The 18,432-nt window shown below is 46.3% G+C and overlaps 1 protein-coding gene across 1 annotated transcript in view; it reads left to right on the top strand.

Annotated features, from left to right (window-relative positions):
• The first annotated feature begins 3,677 nt into the window (after positions 1-3,677).
• Positions 3,678-18,432, top strand: part of IFT43 (intraflagellar transport 43) — a 45,163-nt gene continuing 30,408 nt past the window's right edge. The window contains exons 1-2 of the mRNA XM_082057880.1: positions 3,678-3,859; positions 4,375-4,461. Coding sequence (XP_081914006.1) covers positions 3,806-3,859; positions 4,375-4,461 — 141 coding nt within the window. The 5' untranslated portion in view covers positions 3,678-3,805. The remainder of the gene's footprint in view (positions 3,860-4,374; positions 4,462-18,432) is intronic.

The following is an 18,432-nucleotide window of genomic DNA, read 5'->3' as shown; positions in this document are numbered from 1 at the left end:
AGCAGCAGTCTTCACCAAGCGCTTTGCTTCCCAGTGGAAGCTTGATATTTTCAGTGGATTGGCCCGTGTTGAAATCGGGAGTCTGGCTGGCTGCCTGACTTGAGGACTGGGTGAGGAAGAAAGGCGCAGCACTGTTTCACTGGTTGCTACTGGAATTGCCCTGCATCCCATAAATCCTACTGCTGCCAGAGAGCTATTTAACCAAACCTTTGGCCACTCTGAATAAGGTGCTCATTGTTCTTTCCCACTGTGGTGCTACCATTTGGGCTTCCCACCGTAGCTGGAGCTTTAACTTCACGTGTGTGCCCTTGCTCTAAAGGTGGTCTAGGACCAGAAGCATGTGGGAGTGCTTAAGTGTGATTGTTTTCCCAGACTCTCATGGCTTTCTCTTGGGCAGAAGGAGGACCAGACAAAAGCTTACAGAATCACAGAATCACAGAGTTTTAGGGATTGGAAGGGACCTCAAAAGATCATCTAGTCCAATCCCCCTGCTGGAGCATGAACACTTAGATGAGGTTACACAGGAATGTGTCCAGGCGGGTTTTCAATGTCTCCAGAGAAGGAGACTCCACAACCTCCCTGGGCAGCCTGTTCCAGTGTTCTGTCACCCTTTCTTCTCGTATTTAAGTGGAACCCCCCGTGTTCCAGTTTGTACCCATTGCCCCTTGTCTTGTCATTGGTTGTCACCGAGGAGAGCCTGACTCCATCTCTCACCCTTTGCATACTCATTAATGATGGTCACTCCTCAGTCTGCTCTCCTCCAAGCTAAAGAGACCCAGCTCCCTCAGCCTTTCCTCATAAGGGAGATGCTCCTCTTCCTTGATCATCTTCATGGCTCTGCACTGGACTCTCTCAAGCAGTTCCCTGTCCTTCTTGAACTCTGTTGAGTATACTCTATTGAAGCTCTGTTCATAGGTCCAGTCAAGCAGTGATCAACAGCAGACAGTGCTACTGGGGGCCTCTGTTAGTCCTATTCTATGTGATGGGGTCTGAGTTGAAACCAGATGAAGGGAGTCCATGCTTAGGTGTGAGAACTCGTCCGTGAAAGGAATGCTTGCATAGTTCTTACTTGCTGTTCAGATGAGGGAGGGTGGCGGCTGTGTGATTTATAGTGGGGACAAAACTGAACAAGCAAAGCAGACAGAGCCGAGAATACACCTGAAACTGCACACCAGGAAAGAGAAACTCTGGCACCACGGACCAGAACTAGGCAGGAGGCAAGCACAGAAAATGGCTTTTGACAGCCACAGCAGCACCAGATGTTTGTCCTGTTAACTGTCTCCTCGGCTGAGTGGGGCTGCTGTAGGGCCAGGATCAAATGCTGTCTGCAGTGTCACCAGTAGGGCAGAGGAGAATTAAGCTGTTGGGAAAAGGTGACCCCAACGTTTAAAGCAAGATCAATTTTCAGCACAGCATGAAACGAAGAATGAAAACTCTTTCTCCCCTGTTGCCCTCCCCAAGCAGGTAAAAGTGTGTCAGGATGGGTGACAAACCCTATTCCGATGAGTGGAGGAGTCCAGAGGGACTTGAGGAAGGACAAATTTTAGGTTTCATTCTTTCTGCATGTCTGCTCTTCCCTCTCATCAAGAATCTCTGAAGTCAGAAGCCAAAGTTCTGAGTCATGGCTCGATTCCCAAGTGCCCAAATGTTTTCTTTGCTGCACGTGGACTCCACTGTCATTCAATCGGCCTGACACTCCTGTCTCTGGGGTGGGCAGCAAGCAGCACAGCGTGTTTTGAGGGGAACTGGGATGTGCTAGTGGGGTGGTGTCTGGCATGGGGACCCAGGGGAATCATGAGGAGGGACTTGAGGGGTCAGTTCCAGACAAGTGAACCCATGGGTCCTGCTGCTTCATGATCTGTCTGGCCAGGGGGGAACCCCATCCTGGTCCTACCCTGCCTCCAGTACGAACACCCCAGCAGCTGCCTGTTTGGGACCACAGCTGGCAATGCACTTCCACCCGAGGATCCCTGCCCCAGGGATGCCCTCCTGCTTTAGCAGATATCAACTTTGCTCTGGATGCTATCATGCTTCTCTTAGGATGCTCTTTTTCTGATCAAGGAGGTCAGGTGTAAATGTATGCTTGTCCTAGGACTTCCCGCAATAGTGACAGCAACCAGGGTGCTCCAGTCCCCTCCATCTCCTGGTACCTGCACAGCTGCACTGCTACAGCAGATCTTTGGCAGAGTCGATGTGAAGTGGGAAATCCAGGGCTGTACTCCCATGGTGGTGCAGCATGGGGCTGGGTGAAAACTGTCTTCTCCACTCCATGAACACTTGAATTTGTAATTAAAAGAGAACAACAAAATATCTAGAAGATCATAATTTCAAAAAGCCTAACCAGCCTGGCTTCAAAAAAAGGAAAATCACGTCTCACTTACTGAATTCCTTGAACATGTCAAGGTTTGTAAAGGGAGATACTATCTTTTATTAGACCAATTGATATAGCTGGAAAAAACAGACAAGCTTTCAGGCATAGAAACACTTATCTTTTGTTTGTTTGTTTGTTTTGTTTTTGTTTTTTCTAGCTATATCAGTTGGTCTAATAAAAAGTTATTACTCCTCCCCACAAGTCTTATTTCACTTAATCCTTAGATCATCGCAATCACAGCGCAACTACTTGAAAATGTCAGTAAGGAATGGAAAAAAGGAGAAGTATTTGACACAATTTATTAAACTTGTTAGAGTTCTTCAGCCAGACCATGAGCTTCTACTAAAGCTAAGCAGGTATGGAGAGAGATCTGGTGCCTTTAGTGAAAGATATTCCTGGAAGGCTTAAAACTTTAGGTTACAGAGCCAATTTTCATCATGCAAAGTGTTAACAGAATAGTTTGTGTGGTGCAGTTCTTGATTGTAGCAGCAGAATAAATGGATGGCAGTTATTTAGGCTAATGAGGATGGGTGAAGATTGTGAGGCATGTCCAAGATACCAGAAAAATACAGGCAAATAGACAAGGCACTGGAGAACCGAATGGGTATTTAAAATGAGGAGCTAAAACCAGATCTATTTACAATTAATCTGTACATCTGTCCAGCCAAGAAAGGGACCGGGGGTCGTTTTATGCAGCTCAGTGGAAATCTCTGCACAACCTACGTGAGAGGCTTATGTGTAATGATTGTTTCACTTATATTTGCCGCTTGGGGCTGCCCCCGTCGAGTGCTCCGGGGACCGGCTGTCTCATCTGGAAAGCAGCGTTGGAGAGCTGGGGAGAATTGGGAAGAGCATCAGAAGCCATCAGGAGACTTGGCAAAACCCTCTTTGAGGAGGCAGATCTACAGGGCTGGGATTATCTGCCTTAGCTGGAATATAGTGTATACAGTGAAGATCTGGAGAAGACAGAGTGGCGGGCTGTTTTCAACCTGCCCCAACTGCGCGTGAAATTAAAAACTGAAAAAAGAGTATTTACATGACGTATTGTGCTGAGAAATTGTAGCCCCGCTGCCACCGTTAGGCCAAGATTTTAAGATCGCTAACGGGGCTGGATATATTTATACGGCTACCAAGAGCCCCCAGCACTGCGACTCACTGCCGGCTGCTCGGCAGGAACACGCAGCCTGTGCGAGCTGTGCGGCCCGCCGGCTGCCCCTGCTCCTGGGCCGGGCCCGCGGGAGGAGGGCGGGCAGGGGAGAGGCCGGGCGCCCCCCACGGGCAGGCCAGGCTCCGTGGGGACGACACCCCGGGCGGACGCGGTGCCAGAGGGCGCAGGCCCGCGGGGCCGGGGGGGTCAGCGGCGCGGCCCCGGCGGGCGGCGGTTGCCGGGGCGGGGGGCGGGCTGTCTGCCGGAAGCACCGGCGGCGGCGGCGCATGGAGGCCGAGGAGGAGCGAGCGGAGGCGCCGCGGCGGGGGGGAGTCGCCGGGGTGAGCGGGCCCGGGCGGCGGCCAGGCCGTTCCAAGCTGGCCGTTAGCGGCCGCGGGGCCGAGCAGCCCCGTCCCTCCGAGCTGCGGCTCCGGGGTCCGGAACCGCCGTCCGTTCGCACACGAGCGGGCGAGCGCGGCCGGGGCAGCCGCAGGGCTGGGCTGGGGGGCGCAGCCCGCACCGCACGGCGGCGGAGCGGGTACCCGGTGTAGTCCGCCCCCGGGAGGCCTGCCCGCGCTTTCCCCTGGGCCCCGCCGGGGGGTTCGGCTGCTGTGGGACTCCGTGCGGCGGGAAGGGCTGCGCAGCCCGCGGGGGCCACCGGGGAGTGTGACCCTCGCAGCGGCCGCGGGGTGAACACCTGCGGCTGGTGATGCGTTCGCACTGTTGAGGGGAACCTGTCTCATTGCAGGCACAGCGTGACGGCAGAGCTGTCGCTTGCAGATTTTCCCCTGCTCCAATGCAGCTTTGTCAGTAACCGTGTGCCCTCCGCTCCTTCACGTTTCCCCCTCTGCTACAGGTACTAAAGATGGGCAGTCGAGCCCACCAGGACATCTTTCCAGATGAAAACCTCAGCAGGAAGAATCCCTCACCTGTTGCTGGAGAGGTGGGTGTCCTGTCAGGAGAACCTGTCGGTAATCCTGCTGGTGTCTCTGGTGGAGAATTCATTTCTTCTGAGATTCCTTCTTGCACAGTGTGCTCAGTCCTTTGAAGTTTGTCCTTAGCGTTGGGACCCATGTGAATGCCTTGTCCCTTTTCTGGCGCTGCCCTCTGCATGATGTGTAGTTTTCACATAGGGTCATATCTGGGGCACCATTTCTCACATGTGAGGTGTGGAAAATAGCATCAAACAGGACTTGGGCCTCTCCCTCTTGTACATGGATACCTTCCATGGGAATACATGTGGGCATATAATTTTGTGACTAGATTTGCCACACTCTATGGTAGCAAGACAGAATACAGGTGAGCAGATGCCTTACTTTTGCACTTTGCTTTTGCTATAGCCGGAGTACAGAATCTGAGATGGTCAGTATTAAGTCTGTATAGTGATGCTCTTCTTCCTTTCCTCCATGCACAGGCTACAACCGTCATGTTTTGCAACATCTGAGACTTTGTCTTGTGGGTAATAATATGCAAACTCAGTTCCCACTTAGCTTTGAAGAAAACTTCTGCTCAGAGAATATTCTGTCACTACATCTCATCTTCAAAAAGTAGAGATGGGCTGGAACCCCTCTTTCCCAGGAGAGTGAGGCAACATCCTCTAATACCCTGGACCCTTTTGATTCACTTCCTTGCTTGGTGCTGCAGATGCTCAAATTCTACCTGGAAGTTTGCTCTCTGATGTTAGCATGGCTTCTCCACAGGCATCTCCTGCTGGAAGGAGCACCTGCCAGGAAATGACATATGGATTTTGCTCCCTGACACCTTCAGAGGGAGAGGGGGTCTTCAGACTTCCACCTTAGTGATATTTATTTAAATGAGATGATACTTAGCTTTTTGCAATGCCAGTTGTGGGCTCCAGCACACTATATTCTTGGCTTCTTTACATTGCAAACTGGGCCATGCTGGCACCAACTGTGCTTCATGCTACTGTGCTCAGAGCCCTGGGACCTTTTGTCTTGGGAGCGGCTGCTCCCTGATCCTCTGTGCCATACAAAACTCTGTTACACCGAGTAGTTTTGTCTCAGCCATGTGTACTGGAATGGTTTTGTGGGGGATATTTCCTTGGACTCCCTGCAGTGCTGTTGAAAAGACACCCTAATGGCTTAGCTTACAATAACACCTCATAGAATAGGCTTCTTTTACTCCTCTTTTCTCTTAGTAGGCATAAAAAAGAATAATCTCCCACCTATGCATTCTCCACTGCCAGGTATGCTATAGAAGTTGAGGAGGGCATCTGTGAGGTAGTTTGCAGACAGTGTAATTTAATAAATCGAAATAACCATGGGCACATAGCTAAAGGAGGTCTTAATGAAACCAGCTGGTAGTTCAAGTGGGTGTAATCCTTGGTTAGCCTCCGGATTAGGGTGGCCTACTGTCAGATTGTTCTTGTACTGGAACTGGCTGTTCTAGCTCATGGATTGATTCCCTGGTTAGAAAGAGACCAGGGTGTGATGATGACTGTCTGTAAATGACGGCAGTTGTACTTAGTGTGTCTTGCATCGTAGCCCTTAAAATAGCTGGGAAGAGATCATAAAGGCTCCAGTCCTTGGGCACCCCTGGAGAGACTAAGAAATAGCTATAATCTTCTGTTTGAAAGCAGTGAGCTTTTCTGCAGCAGAAGGGTGAGGCCTTCCACGCCTTACAAGGTTCAAATATGTTTTTACTGGATCTTAACCACCACGAAGAACCCTTTGTGTCAATAGTCTCTCTTTGGGCAGTTCTTTGTTGCTAAATGTTGCTGTTAACTGAAAGCCTTGGAACTACTGGAGAAATAACAAAATCCACTATAAATAATCCTCAGCCTTTTCTTTTGCTCCAGAATTGGAGGCTTCTTACACACTATAATATTTGGTACCAAAGTGAGAACTAATACAGTTTTCTCCTTCACCTTAGATTGGCAGTCACTTTTCACTTTTCTGGAATCTTGGCCTTGGGTTGCCTCCAAGGTGTGGGGTCAGCTGTTACAACGGATGTCTCATTCAGCCATCTGGTCATCTTGAAACCTTCTCAAGGAACCATCCCCAAAGAAATGCAAAATGAAAAAATAGTACTTTTTTCTGGAACTGGCAGTAGTGGAGGAGGCCCCATGTAATTATAATAATTTCAGCATATGAGGTTTTATTCTTTTTACTGATTTTGAAGACAAATAGGTTCATCTTAAACATTCACTATATTCACACTTTCATGTGTAGTTTCACAGTCAGTATGGTGATTCAGCCCCCAGTAGTTCTTAGAGTTTTAAAACTGGTTTAAGATTCATCTTGCCTTTTTTTTTTTAATTACATGTCAAGCCACCAGTTTTCCACCCAGCTCAAATTTCTGCAAACATACCATTTGTGCTTTTGTTTGGTTCTTATTAGTGACACCGAGAACCATCCAGGAAGTGTTTTCCAGTCAGAGCAGCTTGCTTGAAGGAAGCAAAAAGTACTTGTCTAGCTATGTTACAACATTTGGTCTTATTACAAGGAACTTCACTTCCAGCAGTGAACAACTCATTTAACATAATTTAAAAGATCTTTGCTTTGAAGTCAATGTGCAAATCATCTGACTTGGAGCATAGATCTTAGCAGATTACTGCTGATCTCTCATTGACCTGGACTCTGTCCTCTGAAAGAGAGTCCACACAAGGGTACATCTCCTCAACTATGTGTCTTCACTCCCAAATGTGTTGTTAAAACCTCCTTTCCTATAGCACAACTGCAATCTCTTGTGCCTTTTAGCCATATATACTTCCCCTAAGCTGTAAGAAGACAGTATACCTTAGTATCTTTTCAGTGCCTGTTGTGTGTATATATTTCCCACAATAATTTGTATCTGTAATTCCTCTGCCCAAATCTCTATTTGCACTTCCCATTCCTGTGTGGACATACCTGCACTGCCTTCAGATTTAGACCTCTCTCTCCTCAAGGGACTCACCAAAGGTCACAAAGCTCAGGCTGCTATCTGACATACAGAGCATTCCTGCCTTTTCAGAAGTACAAGTACTGACAAACAACGCTGCAGCTATGTATTATTTCATGAGGCAAGAAGGAACATGATTATTTGCTGTAATTGGTGCAGTCAGCATCCTCCTGCAGCAATGGCTGTGAGTGTTCCTGGCCTTTAGAGCTCGTTGGCAAATCGGCAGGCACTTCTTGGGCACCCAGGGGGATATGCTGTAAGTGGGAATTCCTAGAGATAAATCTGCTTGCTGCATGCCAGAAATCCACATTTCAAACATTCATTCTCAGAGGGGTAATGTATCAATTTTTCCATTGGGAGGCCTTTCCCATCCCCTGGCTTGATGTGTTACTTTTTACTCATCTTGATGCTATCAAGTTTCTGACAAAATTGGACAAACTGAAGCTGGTCATATTATTTGTATAATGGGAGGGGCAGATCATATAATGAGATTTGTTGAAGATCTTTGCTGCCTGATCCTTGCAGGACTTCTGGACACTTTTATAGAATGAAACTCAAACCTTTTTCCTGGTACTAACATCACTGCATCCAACAGCCTGAATACTGTCTTGATGACATCCACCAAAAGAAGCTGTTTGGCCAGGACTGGAACAGGATTGAGGAGATTGACTTGGAAAGCTGAGTGGAAAAGCCCTTTTTTAAGACCTATCAGCAATTTTTTCCTTCTCTGTGTCTTCTCTTAGCAAGAGTGAACTATTTGTTGCTCCATAGGAAATAAGTATGCAAAAATATTGTAGTCTTATCTTGCTTCCACAGTCTGTTTTCTCTATCCTACAGTGGCAGGATTCTCTTGGGACTTTGTTCAAGACTTCCCTGGTTCCTTCCTCTTACAATCTCAATATAAAGTTGTTGGTGTCTCTGTGGCAGCACTTTGTAGATCCTTTGAGTGGAGACTTCTTTAATAGGTAACATGTCAGCCTGAAGGATTAAGGTTTTCCAGGCTATGTTGAGAATATCTCCACACAAGTAGGGCAGGAGCACTTTGGCTTTGTATGAGGGTTTGCCCAAAACTCATGACAGTTCTATGCTGGTTCTCTTTCCCACATTTCACCAAAGCCTTGGGAAAAGCTCTGTGCTTTCACTTCTTCTCTTGTTTTACCTGATATTTGCAAGTTCGCCTATGTAGTTGTGGTACTTGAGCGATAGTTAAAAAGGGAGCATTTCTGTGCTGTAAAAAAAAACCTTATTCAGGATAGATTCATACAGACAGATAAAAGTTTGGGTCACCTCCACTGCATATTGGAAGGATGTTCCCACAGGGGAATTTCGTAAAGCAGCTATTTGGACTTCCACCACCCAGCTTACAAACACTCCTGGCAGTGATTCTTTAGGCTGACATCCAGACATCGTTTAAATAGGCCTCAGTTATCTAACCCAAGTGAATAAACAACTGCAAGTCAGTTGCTGAGGGTGAAATCCACATGGAAGATTGCTCAAATAGTGATTATTTAAATGCTTTTCCAACATATGTTGTCCAGCTGGATTTCTTTCCATGCTACTGCGAGTCCTGTACCACTTGGGCTTAGGTCATGCTGGGCCCTACAGAAGCCTTTTTGCTGTAGGATTTGGGAACAAGTGGGTCCCTGGCTGACAAAGACACACTTCCAACGGATTTTAACAGTTGGGCAAATATGATTTCATTTATGCTGCTCACTGATATGGACACTTCTGTACCCCAGGTGCCCTAACTTGCATGTAGCTTCCCTCTGCTCCTGTCATGGTAAGACCATAAGACCAAATGACAGCACAGACCCTAAGTGGACTTAGATACCAAACCACTTTAATCAGAGATACACCTCATGAATCACATGGCTTCCCTACGCTACAGGAGAGATGATGCAGTTCAGAAGTCAGGTGGGTTAGAGTAGTGTTTCCAGCCATCCTGGTGTAGGGTCATGGGAAACTCTACATTGTCTCCCTGAGTGATTCTGAACACTGTCATTTCTAGGATAGCAGAGAGATGACTGGGTTCTTAATTGCCACCTTTTTGCATTTGATGCCTAACAACTGGTTGTCGCCACTGCTGATGCTGGCAGGCTGCTCATCAGAAAGGTTCTCAACCAGTTTGCAACTTTCACCGTGATTAACAGGCTGCTTTCCTTGAGTTACTCATCTACCCCATAACCAAGCTACTCTCTTTTACCTACAGGGTTAGCTAAAGTTCACCTATGAAAGCTAACACTGTTGTCAGCTATGCCTGTCTGATGCAAACTGCTACAGCTGCTGCTCCCAGTGGAGGATCCGAGGTTGCCTTGAGAAACACTAGCTCCTGAAAAATGGGCTGCAGCCTGCTACAGTATACAACCCTTCGTATGGCCGGTCCAACATAATTTCTGGTCTCTGGCATGGTTGCAGAGCCTATCCATACAAATCTTTATAGCATCCTACACACCTGAATAATTTGGGGTTTTTTTAGTATGCTTTTCAAGGTCTGATTGCTGGCAAACTTTCCTGCCATTGCAGTCAAACAGACCTGCTTTATAGTATCACAATTGGTATATGCATAAATGACTGTGGATATAAAATCTTACAATGGTGGGATCAACTTTGTATTTTGTTCAAGTGAATAACGTTTCAAGACATGTGCTACAGGACAGGCATTCATGTCAATCTCCAGACTATTTTGAACAGGCATCCATAGTTCTTCCCTTTAACTTCTTCCTCACTTTTCCCCTCCTGATTCTTCTAGGGCAGGGGTGTCAAACTCATTTTCACCAGAAGCCACATCAGCCTCACGGTTGCCTTCAGAGGGCCAAATGTAATTTTAGGACTCCTACATTTATACAGTCCTAAGATTACATTCGGCCCTCTGAAGGCAACCGTGAGGCTGATGTGGCCCCTGGTGAAAACGACTTCAACACCCCTGTAATTTAGGATGAACACCCTGAGGACAAGGTTTACCATGTAAGACTAGAGGCTTTCTAGGTGGATACTGGCTCCTCTGAAGGGGACTAGTAGGACTAACCTACTCATGTGTCTGCAGGCTACCTTAAGAGGGGACTGTATTGGAGAATAAGACAAAGTTTGCCTAAGATGCAGTGCCTTTCCATCATCCTCTGTTGCTATTGCTGACAGGTTTTTTTATTATCTTTGTAACATCTACTCTTATCAGCTGCTGCATCTTGTTCTGAGGTCACAGATGTATATGTGGCCATGGGAAAGATACTCTATTTTCATTTAAGTCAGGGCAGCAATAAACTAATGGACAACAAAACCTGATGGAGCCTAGATTTGCTGTCCAGTATGGTTAGCTTGCTCCCATAACATGAAAACTTGTTTTCAGGGATTATGAAGTCTTGCTGGTGTCCCAGAGGAGAAGGCCAACCAGTAGTAACAAGGATGTGTGCCTTCGTATTTTCTGTGAGTCTTTCCTTTTTATTGCACCAGCACTGGAATGCTAATATCTGTGCTTGATAGGCTGGCTTAGTGCTCCTTACCAGGTTTCTGTTATAAAGAAAAAAGGAATATACATATCCTTTCTCATCCTGCATCAAAGCTAAAATACATCTCAATATTCATTTGGCATTAGAAGCCAGGGTGGTGCTCTTCAGAACAACCTGAGAACTAGTACCTGTTCCTGTTAAAGTCTTTGGGCTAATTGTCCTGCACTCTTCCTAACCATGGAATTGGCATTGCCCAGTTTTTCCTGGCTAGAGTTCGCTCTCTGTATATGTTAGACAATTAAAGCATCTTCTCCTGTACTCTTTAATTCCTTCTGCTGAAGCACCAGCCCAGTGCTGGCAACACAGGAGATTTGTTTGTGAAATTTAAAGCCCAGAAAAGAAACCCGTATCACCCATCTCATTAATTCTGGCCTCAGAAGGGCATGTTCATCACGAGGAGTCAAGACTATTCAGATTAGCTCAATTTTCTCTTGATAGTACTAGAGATGATATTGAAGGAAAAATCCACTGGGTTTATTTGTCAGTGATGGATGATTCAGGACTATGCCCAGAGCACTTTTCCATTTATCAGGCAAAGAGACCTCCCACTGATGGGTATAGTTTCGGAGACTGGTTACCCAATAGAATCTTTCCTGATAATTGATCTAAACTACCCTGCTTCCCCCAGCCAGTCCTTACAGTCATTTCACTGGAACTAATTCCACATCCATACAGTGCCCTAAATCATTGATTCCCAAGGTCTGCTGTACTGAGTGGTGGCTGGTCACATGCCACAGGCGCCTTCTTGCTCCTGGCTGCTAAATTTCATTAAAATAACTAAACTGATGTGACTCTTCCACATGAGCAACTGTTGTTGCTTCAGGGATGTTATGCAATGGTGCCTGGCAAGGAGATCTTCCTTAGCATCAAGTGATCCCCGCTTTGAAACCCCTCTTGTTTGGGTAATTCCTGCCCCCTTTATTCAGGCTTATGCTCTTAAGCATCACAGTCACACTGTATAGTATTTTCCCATTTCTAAATGCCTGTGAAGGGTAACAAAATGGTTAACTGAGTGTTGAGAAATCTGAACTGATTGGTAAGCTGCTTGTAACTTATAATACTATAGGCTTACAAACTTCTGTTAATCGTATCGTCTTTTCCAAACCAATTTTTAGTGGAACTTCGTATTATAAAGTGTGATCCAAAACTTGTTGCAGTATATCCCTCCCTTACTCATGCCTGGCCAAGCTGAAATACTTGGCTTCTTGAATAATTTGTCCGAAGTTGGCCCCTTCGTCCCCCTGATGGCTCATGTAACCCTGCTCTGAACTCCCTTTGGGCTCTGCTGAGTGTTACAATCTGAATCGTTCTGGATTTGGTCCCTTTCGTCTCACTGCGCTGAAGATACTGTGTGGCTCCCGGAATGCTAGCAAACAGCTGTTGATGTGAACGTACCTGCTGAAGTCCTGCCCTCCAGCCATCTGCCTGCTCTGAGACTTGTTTTGCATCCCCTGGCAAACTACTCATCTGGATCTGAATTTTTGCCAGTTGAATCACTCATTTGGCTGCTCCTTCCAAGGCTGCCTGGGACATTTAGCCAAAGGCTGTAAGGCTGATCAATGGTATAATAAAGGGTGTATCCTAATATTTCAGTTAATTTGCAGAGGCAGAATAGGCAGGAGGAGTACGAACATGGCTGTGAGCCAAGATTTTGCTGGGTTCTCTTCCTGGCCTCGCCACAGATTTGCTCTGGGGCCCTGGGGAGGTCCCTCCTCTAGTTTGCTTTAGTCCCTTTCTGAAAGGAGGGCTAGAGCTCTATGCAGGAGAACTGTGGGGATTCCCTAAACTCAGATCCACAGGGGAAATTAGATGCCTTATCTTCATAGCAAAATCCACAGCCTTTATTAGGTGCCTGTGTAGTATGTGGACAATCTCAGGATAGGCCTGTGAATCTGTTAAGGTGGTAAAAGAGAGGCCGGGGTTTGCAGTGTGTCTGAAACCCTGTCCTCTGTGAAGTTCTGGCACCGCTCTTAGGGCTCTGGGAGCGCATGTTCTTGCACTAGTAGTAAGTGATCCTGATCCCCCCATCTTGTGTTTTGTAGCCTTCAGCGGTAGAGCAGGGCTTTTCCTTGCCTTCAGGCACCTTCAGGGATGGAGGTGTTCATTTTGATGTTGAAGCCACATGCTTTATACATTAACTTAAGGATTAAACCCACCATCTCTTTTCCAAGCTGGAAGATAATTATTTTATTGTCCTCTTCCTCCTCCTGAAAGATATATCAAGTAATGTTTCCCACTCCCCTAGAGCATATTATATGTAATGACAAGGCTATGAGTGGTTCTGGGTTTGAGAAGGCCCTTGGTCCTTTTTCCTGAGGCTGCTCTGCTTTGCAAAAGGGAACTGAAAGAATTTTCAGGCCGCAGGGAAGGACTTTCTAACTGAAGACAACAACATTTGAGTGGGAAGACATCTGTTCCAGTCCTAATGAGTCCATCTGGGACCTGTCTCTCTAGTTTTGCTTTGCTAGACATGCCATAGGTAGTCTCAGGTCCTTCATGGACTAAAGCGGGGAGAGCACCTGATTTCTGACTCTTAACTAGGTGGATGCTGACCTCTGTAGCTCTTTATCACTCAGAGTTTGCGTGATGACATGCTTTGAGGCAACTACTGGAAAGAGGATTTCCTGATCTGACCTTTCCAGAGAGGGCAAGTAAGTCCTTCTGTAGTTCTAGTTCCCAGTGCTTTTAAAACAATTCGGGTGGAAAAGTATGCTGTTGCTTTTTAGGTTAAGACGACATGTCAAGAACAGTTGTTTTCAATGAGTGTTTGTTGGACAAAAAGCTATCAAAAAAGTGTAAGTATCTCAAATGTGAAGCCCATTGTGGACTTAACATTGCAAAGTGGCCCAGTTTGGTGGGGTTGTCTGAGTGAATGTATTTGCATCCTAAAATACAATGCAAGTGATACAGAAATCTCCCAGTGAGAAGGAACCTGTACTTTACCTGGTGAGGTACCAGCTTGGTTACCAGAAGTACCTAAAGCTAGACTGTTTCCAGACTCAAGCTGACTCACATGGATCCTGCTCGCAGGTGTGTCTGCACCTGTGGTGTAGACATGGCCTGGGGCTTTATATGATCAGGGCCTTTAATCAGCGGTATTTTCCTGACCCAGTTCTTACCCTCACGCAGTGGTTGGCACAGAGCTCCAAACTCTGATTCCATTGTCTGGTCTGGTCTGGATTTGCACAGCAGCCACCCCCCAGCTGCTCTTCCCCACATCCCCTGAAGCTGAGGAGCCCAGCACTGGCTTACGGGGAGACCCTATTTGTGTAAAAATAATCACAGTGGTTTAGGCACTGTCCAGCCACTCTAGTTCAGGGAGTTCATGACCTAAAAGGTATAATGTATAATTGTATAATAAATGTATAATTGTATAAAATGTATAATTGTAATGCAGTCCTTTATTGCCCTTATTGTATCTATGACTTGCATTGCAGTAAGATCTAGAGAATGTTGGTGTGTGACAGGGACAAAAAGTTCCTATCCCAAAGACTTTACAGTCTGACTGCATTGTTTTTCTCTAGCATCCTCTTCTCCCATGTGATGTGCAGCTGGTGGAAGAGCCCTCACCAGGGGCTAGATGCATTTTATACATGTCACGTTGCCAGGGTTTTGCTTACTTAGGCATGCAATTGGGAATGGGGTGGACTGGCAGTAGATAGCTCTTGAAGTGACTGGCATCTCTGAGAACCTGGGAGGGTTCTCAGGCAGAATTTCCTGTAGCTGTTGCACACTGTGAATGCCCTCCCATCTGCGTGCTTGTCCTTAGCTGAGCTGAATTTGTCCCTCCATGTTCCAGAGTTTCTGTCGTCTGTTTGGTTTCTTGCATTGTGCTAATAAACACCCTCCACTGAAGGAAACCAACATCCAAGGAAGCACTGGCTTTTTTACCTGCTTCCATTTTACAGGGATTGCTTCTTTTTTCCCAGTGGTCTTGTTACTTGTAGAAGTGCTGGACTCCCAGCCTGTTCCTGGGGACCGCTCAGCTGGAAGTTGGCCAGATTCTCCAGGAGGAATCTCAAAAATGCAGCTGAACTTCTGTTCCCTAATTAGGCCAACTTCCCCAGTGTGAGCCCCAGCACTGCATGGCCTGGCGCTCCCCAAGGCCTTGCACTGCCTCTCTCCCGTGCACCCCGAGTGGCTGGCCAACAGGGCAGTTATTTTCAGCTTTGAGCTTATCTCCTAGCCTTGTGATGACATCCACTGAAATAGCATTTCTAGTCAGCCATGTTTCCCGGCCCTTCTGGTACTATCCTCCCTGTTGGCTACCTTGATGTGGATTAGGGATAATCCACATCAAAAATAATTTTATCGAAAGCTTTTCCACATATTTTCCACGTATTTGAGTGCTGCTGGAGCTGCCTGAAGGCAACAGAAGAACAGTAGGAGTGGTAGGGAGGGCTGTGAACATGTCTGACAGTGTGTAGCACAAGGTAGTAGCAAACTGTTTGAGAGGTGTTCATGCCTCAGAGGGCTGGAAGGGCACTTCCCTGTAGCTGTGGGTTGTGAGAGGATTCTACCAGGTAACCCCTTGCTCAGAGAATCAGATTGTTTTGTGTTGCTTCACTGTTTTCATGGAAGGGAGCACAGTCACTCTTGAAACAGGTTAAGGTGCCAAATTCTGCAATACGACAGCTTTTCTAACAGCTGCACATGTAAGCTGACTGGGTAGCTGACCATTGTTGTAGGGAGGAAATTCCTGATAGCTGTTTAACAATATGAGCTGTTCCTTTACCTGCTGTGATATATGACAGAGAATATTTGAAGGTCCTAAGAACTTCTTCTGTCTAAATAGCACTTTCCCTAGTAAAGGAAGGTCAGTGACCATGGGGAAGGACAGTTTGTGGGTGAAATGGGAATCCAGTATTTTGTGCTAGGCATTTAAGACATGCAGAAGTCCTTGGAGGGTATTCATTACAGTCAGATGCACTGCTTGAATCATCTGTGGACATGATAAAGCAGGCTAGCAGGGATGGGTTGTTCTTTGCAAAAAGCTGAAGTTTGCATAGATCTGGGAGTTGAGCCCTTTTTGATATCATATATGCTCTGAGATTGGAAGTGTTACATGGCTGCTTGGAAGCAGCTGGGCTATTTGACTTATAGCTCCTTAATTGGCAGCAGTCAAAACTGATTCGTCAGGCATGTTTGTGGAGATTTGCTTTTCCTCAGTCAGGGGAGCCTCAGGCAACTTGTTGGAAAGAGGAATCTTGAGACTGGCCATACTTCTGTCTTTCTGCTCCTTGGTCAATATTGGAAAAAAACAAGGCACCTACATACTGTATAAAATCCCACAGTGTTTGTATATTGGGCAGAACATAAATCCCACACATTTTAGGAGACGTATTACCTGACAGAAAAATTATGTGTCCTCTGTTGCATGCTGTCAATGTCATTTGAATCTCTGCTTCCCTGCACAGAGTGCTTGCTGTTTCAAAGGAGTTGTCATGTTGATTAAGGTAGATTAATCCATATTTCCAAACTTGCCTGAACATCTGAGGGACCCAACATGTGCATAATCTGTGTGTGTTGTGGTGGGTCCTAACAGAGGCTTTGCTGGACCCTCAGGATCCAGAGACACACAGGGTAGTTGCTTCCATGAGTGAAGCAATATCCAAATAGCACCTTCAAAACTGCAGGCATGATCTGACAAGTAGCCTGGAAATTTCTGCCTTAATGGGGAAGCCAAATTAGAATTCTGCATCCATCTGATAAGGGCCTGACTACAGATAAAGAAGGTAGGGTTTCTACTTTAATGCAGGAGAGATGGAATTCAGGCCAGTCATTTTTCAAAGGGAGAGAGAAAATACTGATTATGGTGATAGTATGAAAGTGTTGGCTAGGAAGGTGGCCTGAGAAACAGTGGAAAATTGCCATGACAAAAATGGTAAACTCGATTTTTGAGAAAAATAAAATTAAAAGCCCAGACCATGGCAATATTTTTTGAAAAAGTGGATGATCTGCAGGAACTAAGGTCGAGGAAATACTCTGGAGATAAATAACTGACAAAACAAGTGGAAAAGCAAACATCAGCAAGCAAGTGGTTAGTTAATGCTGTGAAAGAGACTGAGCAGCAAGAGCTGAGAGAACACTGTTGTCAGGAGCTGGTGGAATCTCAGTGTGTTGAACAGCAAACCGTTTGGGTGTATAGCTTAGCTTTGTATTTAGGAACATACATAACAATCTTGCCCAGCATGGTTGTGATAATTTAAAGCCCCAGTCTTTTTCACCAAAAAGCTATGTTCAGGAGCACATTTTCTCCATTACAGAAGAACAATGTCTTCTGTTTCTGCTCTTCTCCCTCTGGGGCTTTTGTTCGTCCCACTTTGTGGCTCAAGCTCTTGCTTGCAGCTGCAACATCCCTACCTGTCACTGTATTATGGCAATGCACGACATTGCATTCTCAATTGTAAATTATGCTGAGGTTTTGGAAATGTGAAAGTATATGAAGGTAAGTTTATTTACTTGACAAAAGTGCATGTGGCATGTGACCTTATTACGGCGCTTTCCAAGCAACTAACAAAGAAAAGCTATTTATCCTCAGCTGACAGTTAACATTGCCTTTCCTGTTGCCAGTGCTCCTGTGGGCACTTCAAAAAGAATTACCTGATTTATTGCAAGAGGAATAAAAGACCTGTAGGTATATGTGAGGTGTTTGTCAGGGCCTGACAGACATTCAGGGTTGCCTGGTGTGTATGATCAATGGGAATACATTCTAACATTGGCAAGACATTGGAAGCAAACCCCTAGATGCCACAGAGTTATGCCCTTTGCAAAGACTGGGGAAGTCATTCTCGTCACCCCCTGATCTGGAGTGCCCCACTTGAGATATCTTTGATCTGAAGACTAGTTTTGATGATGGGAATTAAACTGCAGTGCATTGGAATGGCCTGGAGATGCTGCATTTTCCTTTGGCCTTATGGCCCAGGTTCTTTGGTGACATTTGTGTAACTCCGTGCACCTTTGTGAGGAATTGTGCGGCTGGGTGTTGGGAACATGGCCTGCTGGCTATCAGAGGGAGGGGAGAGGGGAAAAAGGAAGGATCCGTGTGGGAGGGCGTGTGTTTCTGAGGTAGGGGTGTGTACAATGGGAATAGGGATGTTTATGTGGGCATGCACGCCCATATGTGGTGTGTTTTTCCCCTTTTTCCTGGACTCTGGGTGTGTCCAGATCAACTGAATTCAAAATGCTCCTTTTTTGGCACTGTAGTCTCTTCTCTGGTTTGGCATCTTAAGAATCTGGGGGAATCGTTTAAAGATCAGAAAACTCCATTCACTTGGGCCCCTGAAGGCTTCACATTCTGTGACATGGTCATTCCAGTCGACTGAGCTCTGTCCCCTGCGGATGAGCCCATATAAGGAGGCTGTTTCCTGCATTTCACGCTCCCTGCCTGTCCCTCTGCCCTCCTGTGCTCCCTTTGCCGAAGAAAGCTGGTATTTTGGGACTGCAGCTCCTGCCTCATTCCTGGTCCCTGTTTATTTTTGGAGGATGACTATTTTTGCTCCTATCAAGGA

Source organism: Streptopelia decaocto (assembly GCF_964273445.1).
Source record: "Streptopelia decaocto genome assembly, chromosome: 7".
Lineage (NCBI taxonomy): Eukaryota > Metazoa > Chordata > Aves > Columbiformes > Columbidae > Streptopelia > Streptopelia decaocto.
The sequence above is the reverse complement of the archived record's forward strand: the minus strand, read 5'-3'. Positions and strand labels throughout refer to the sequence as shown.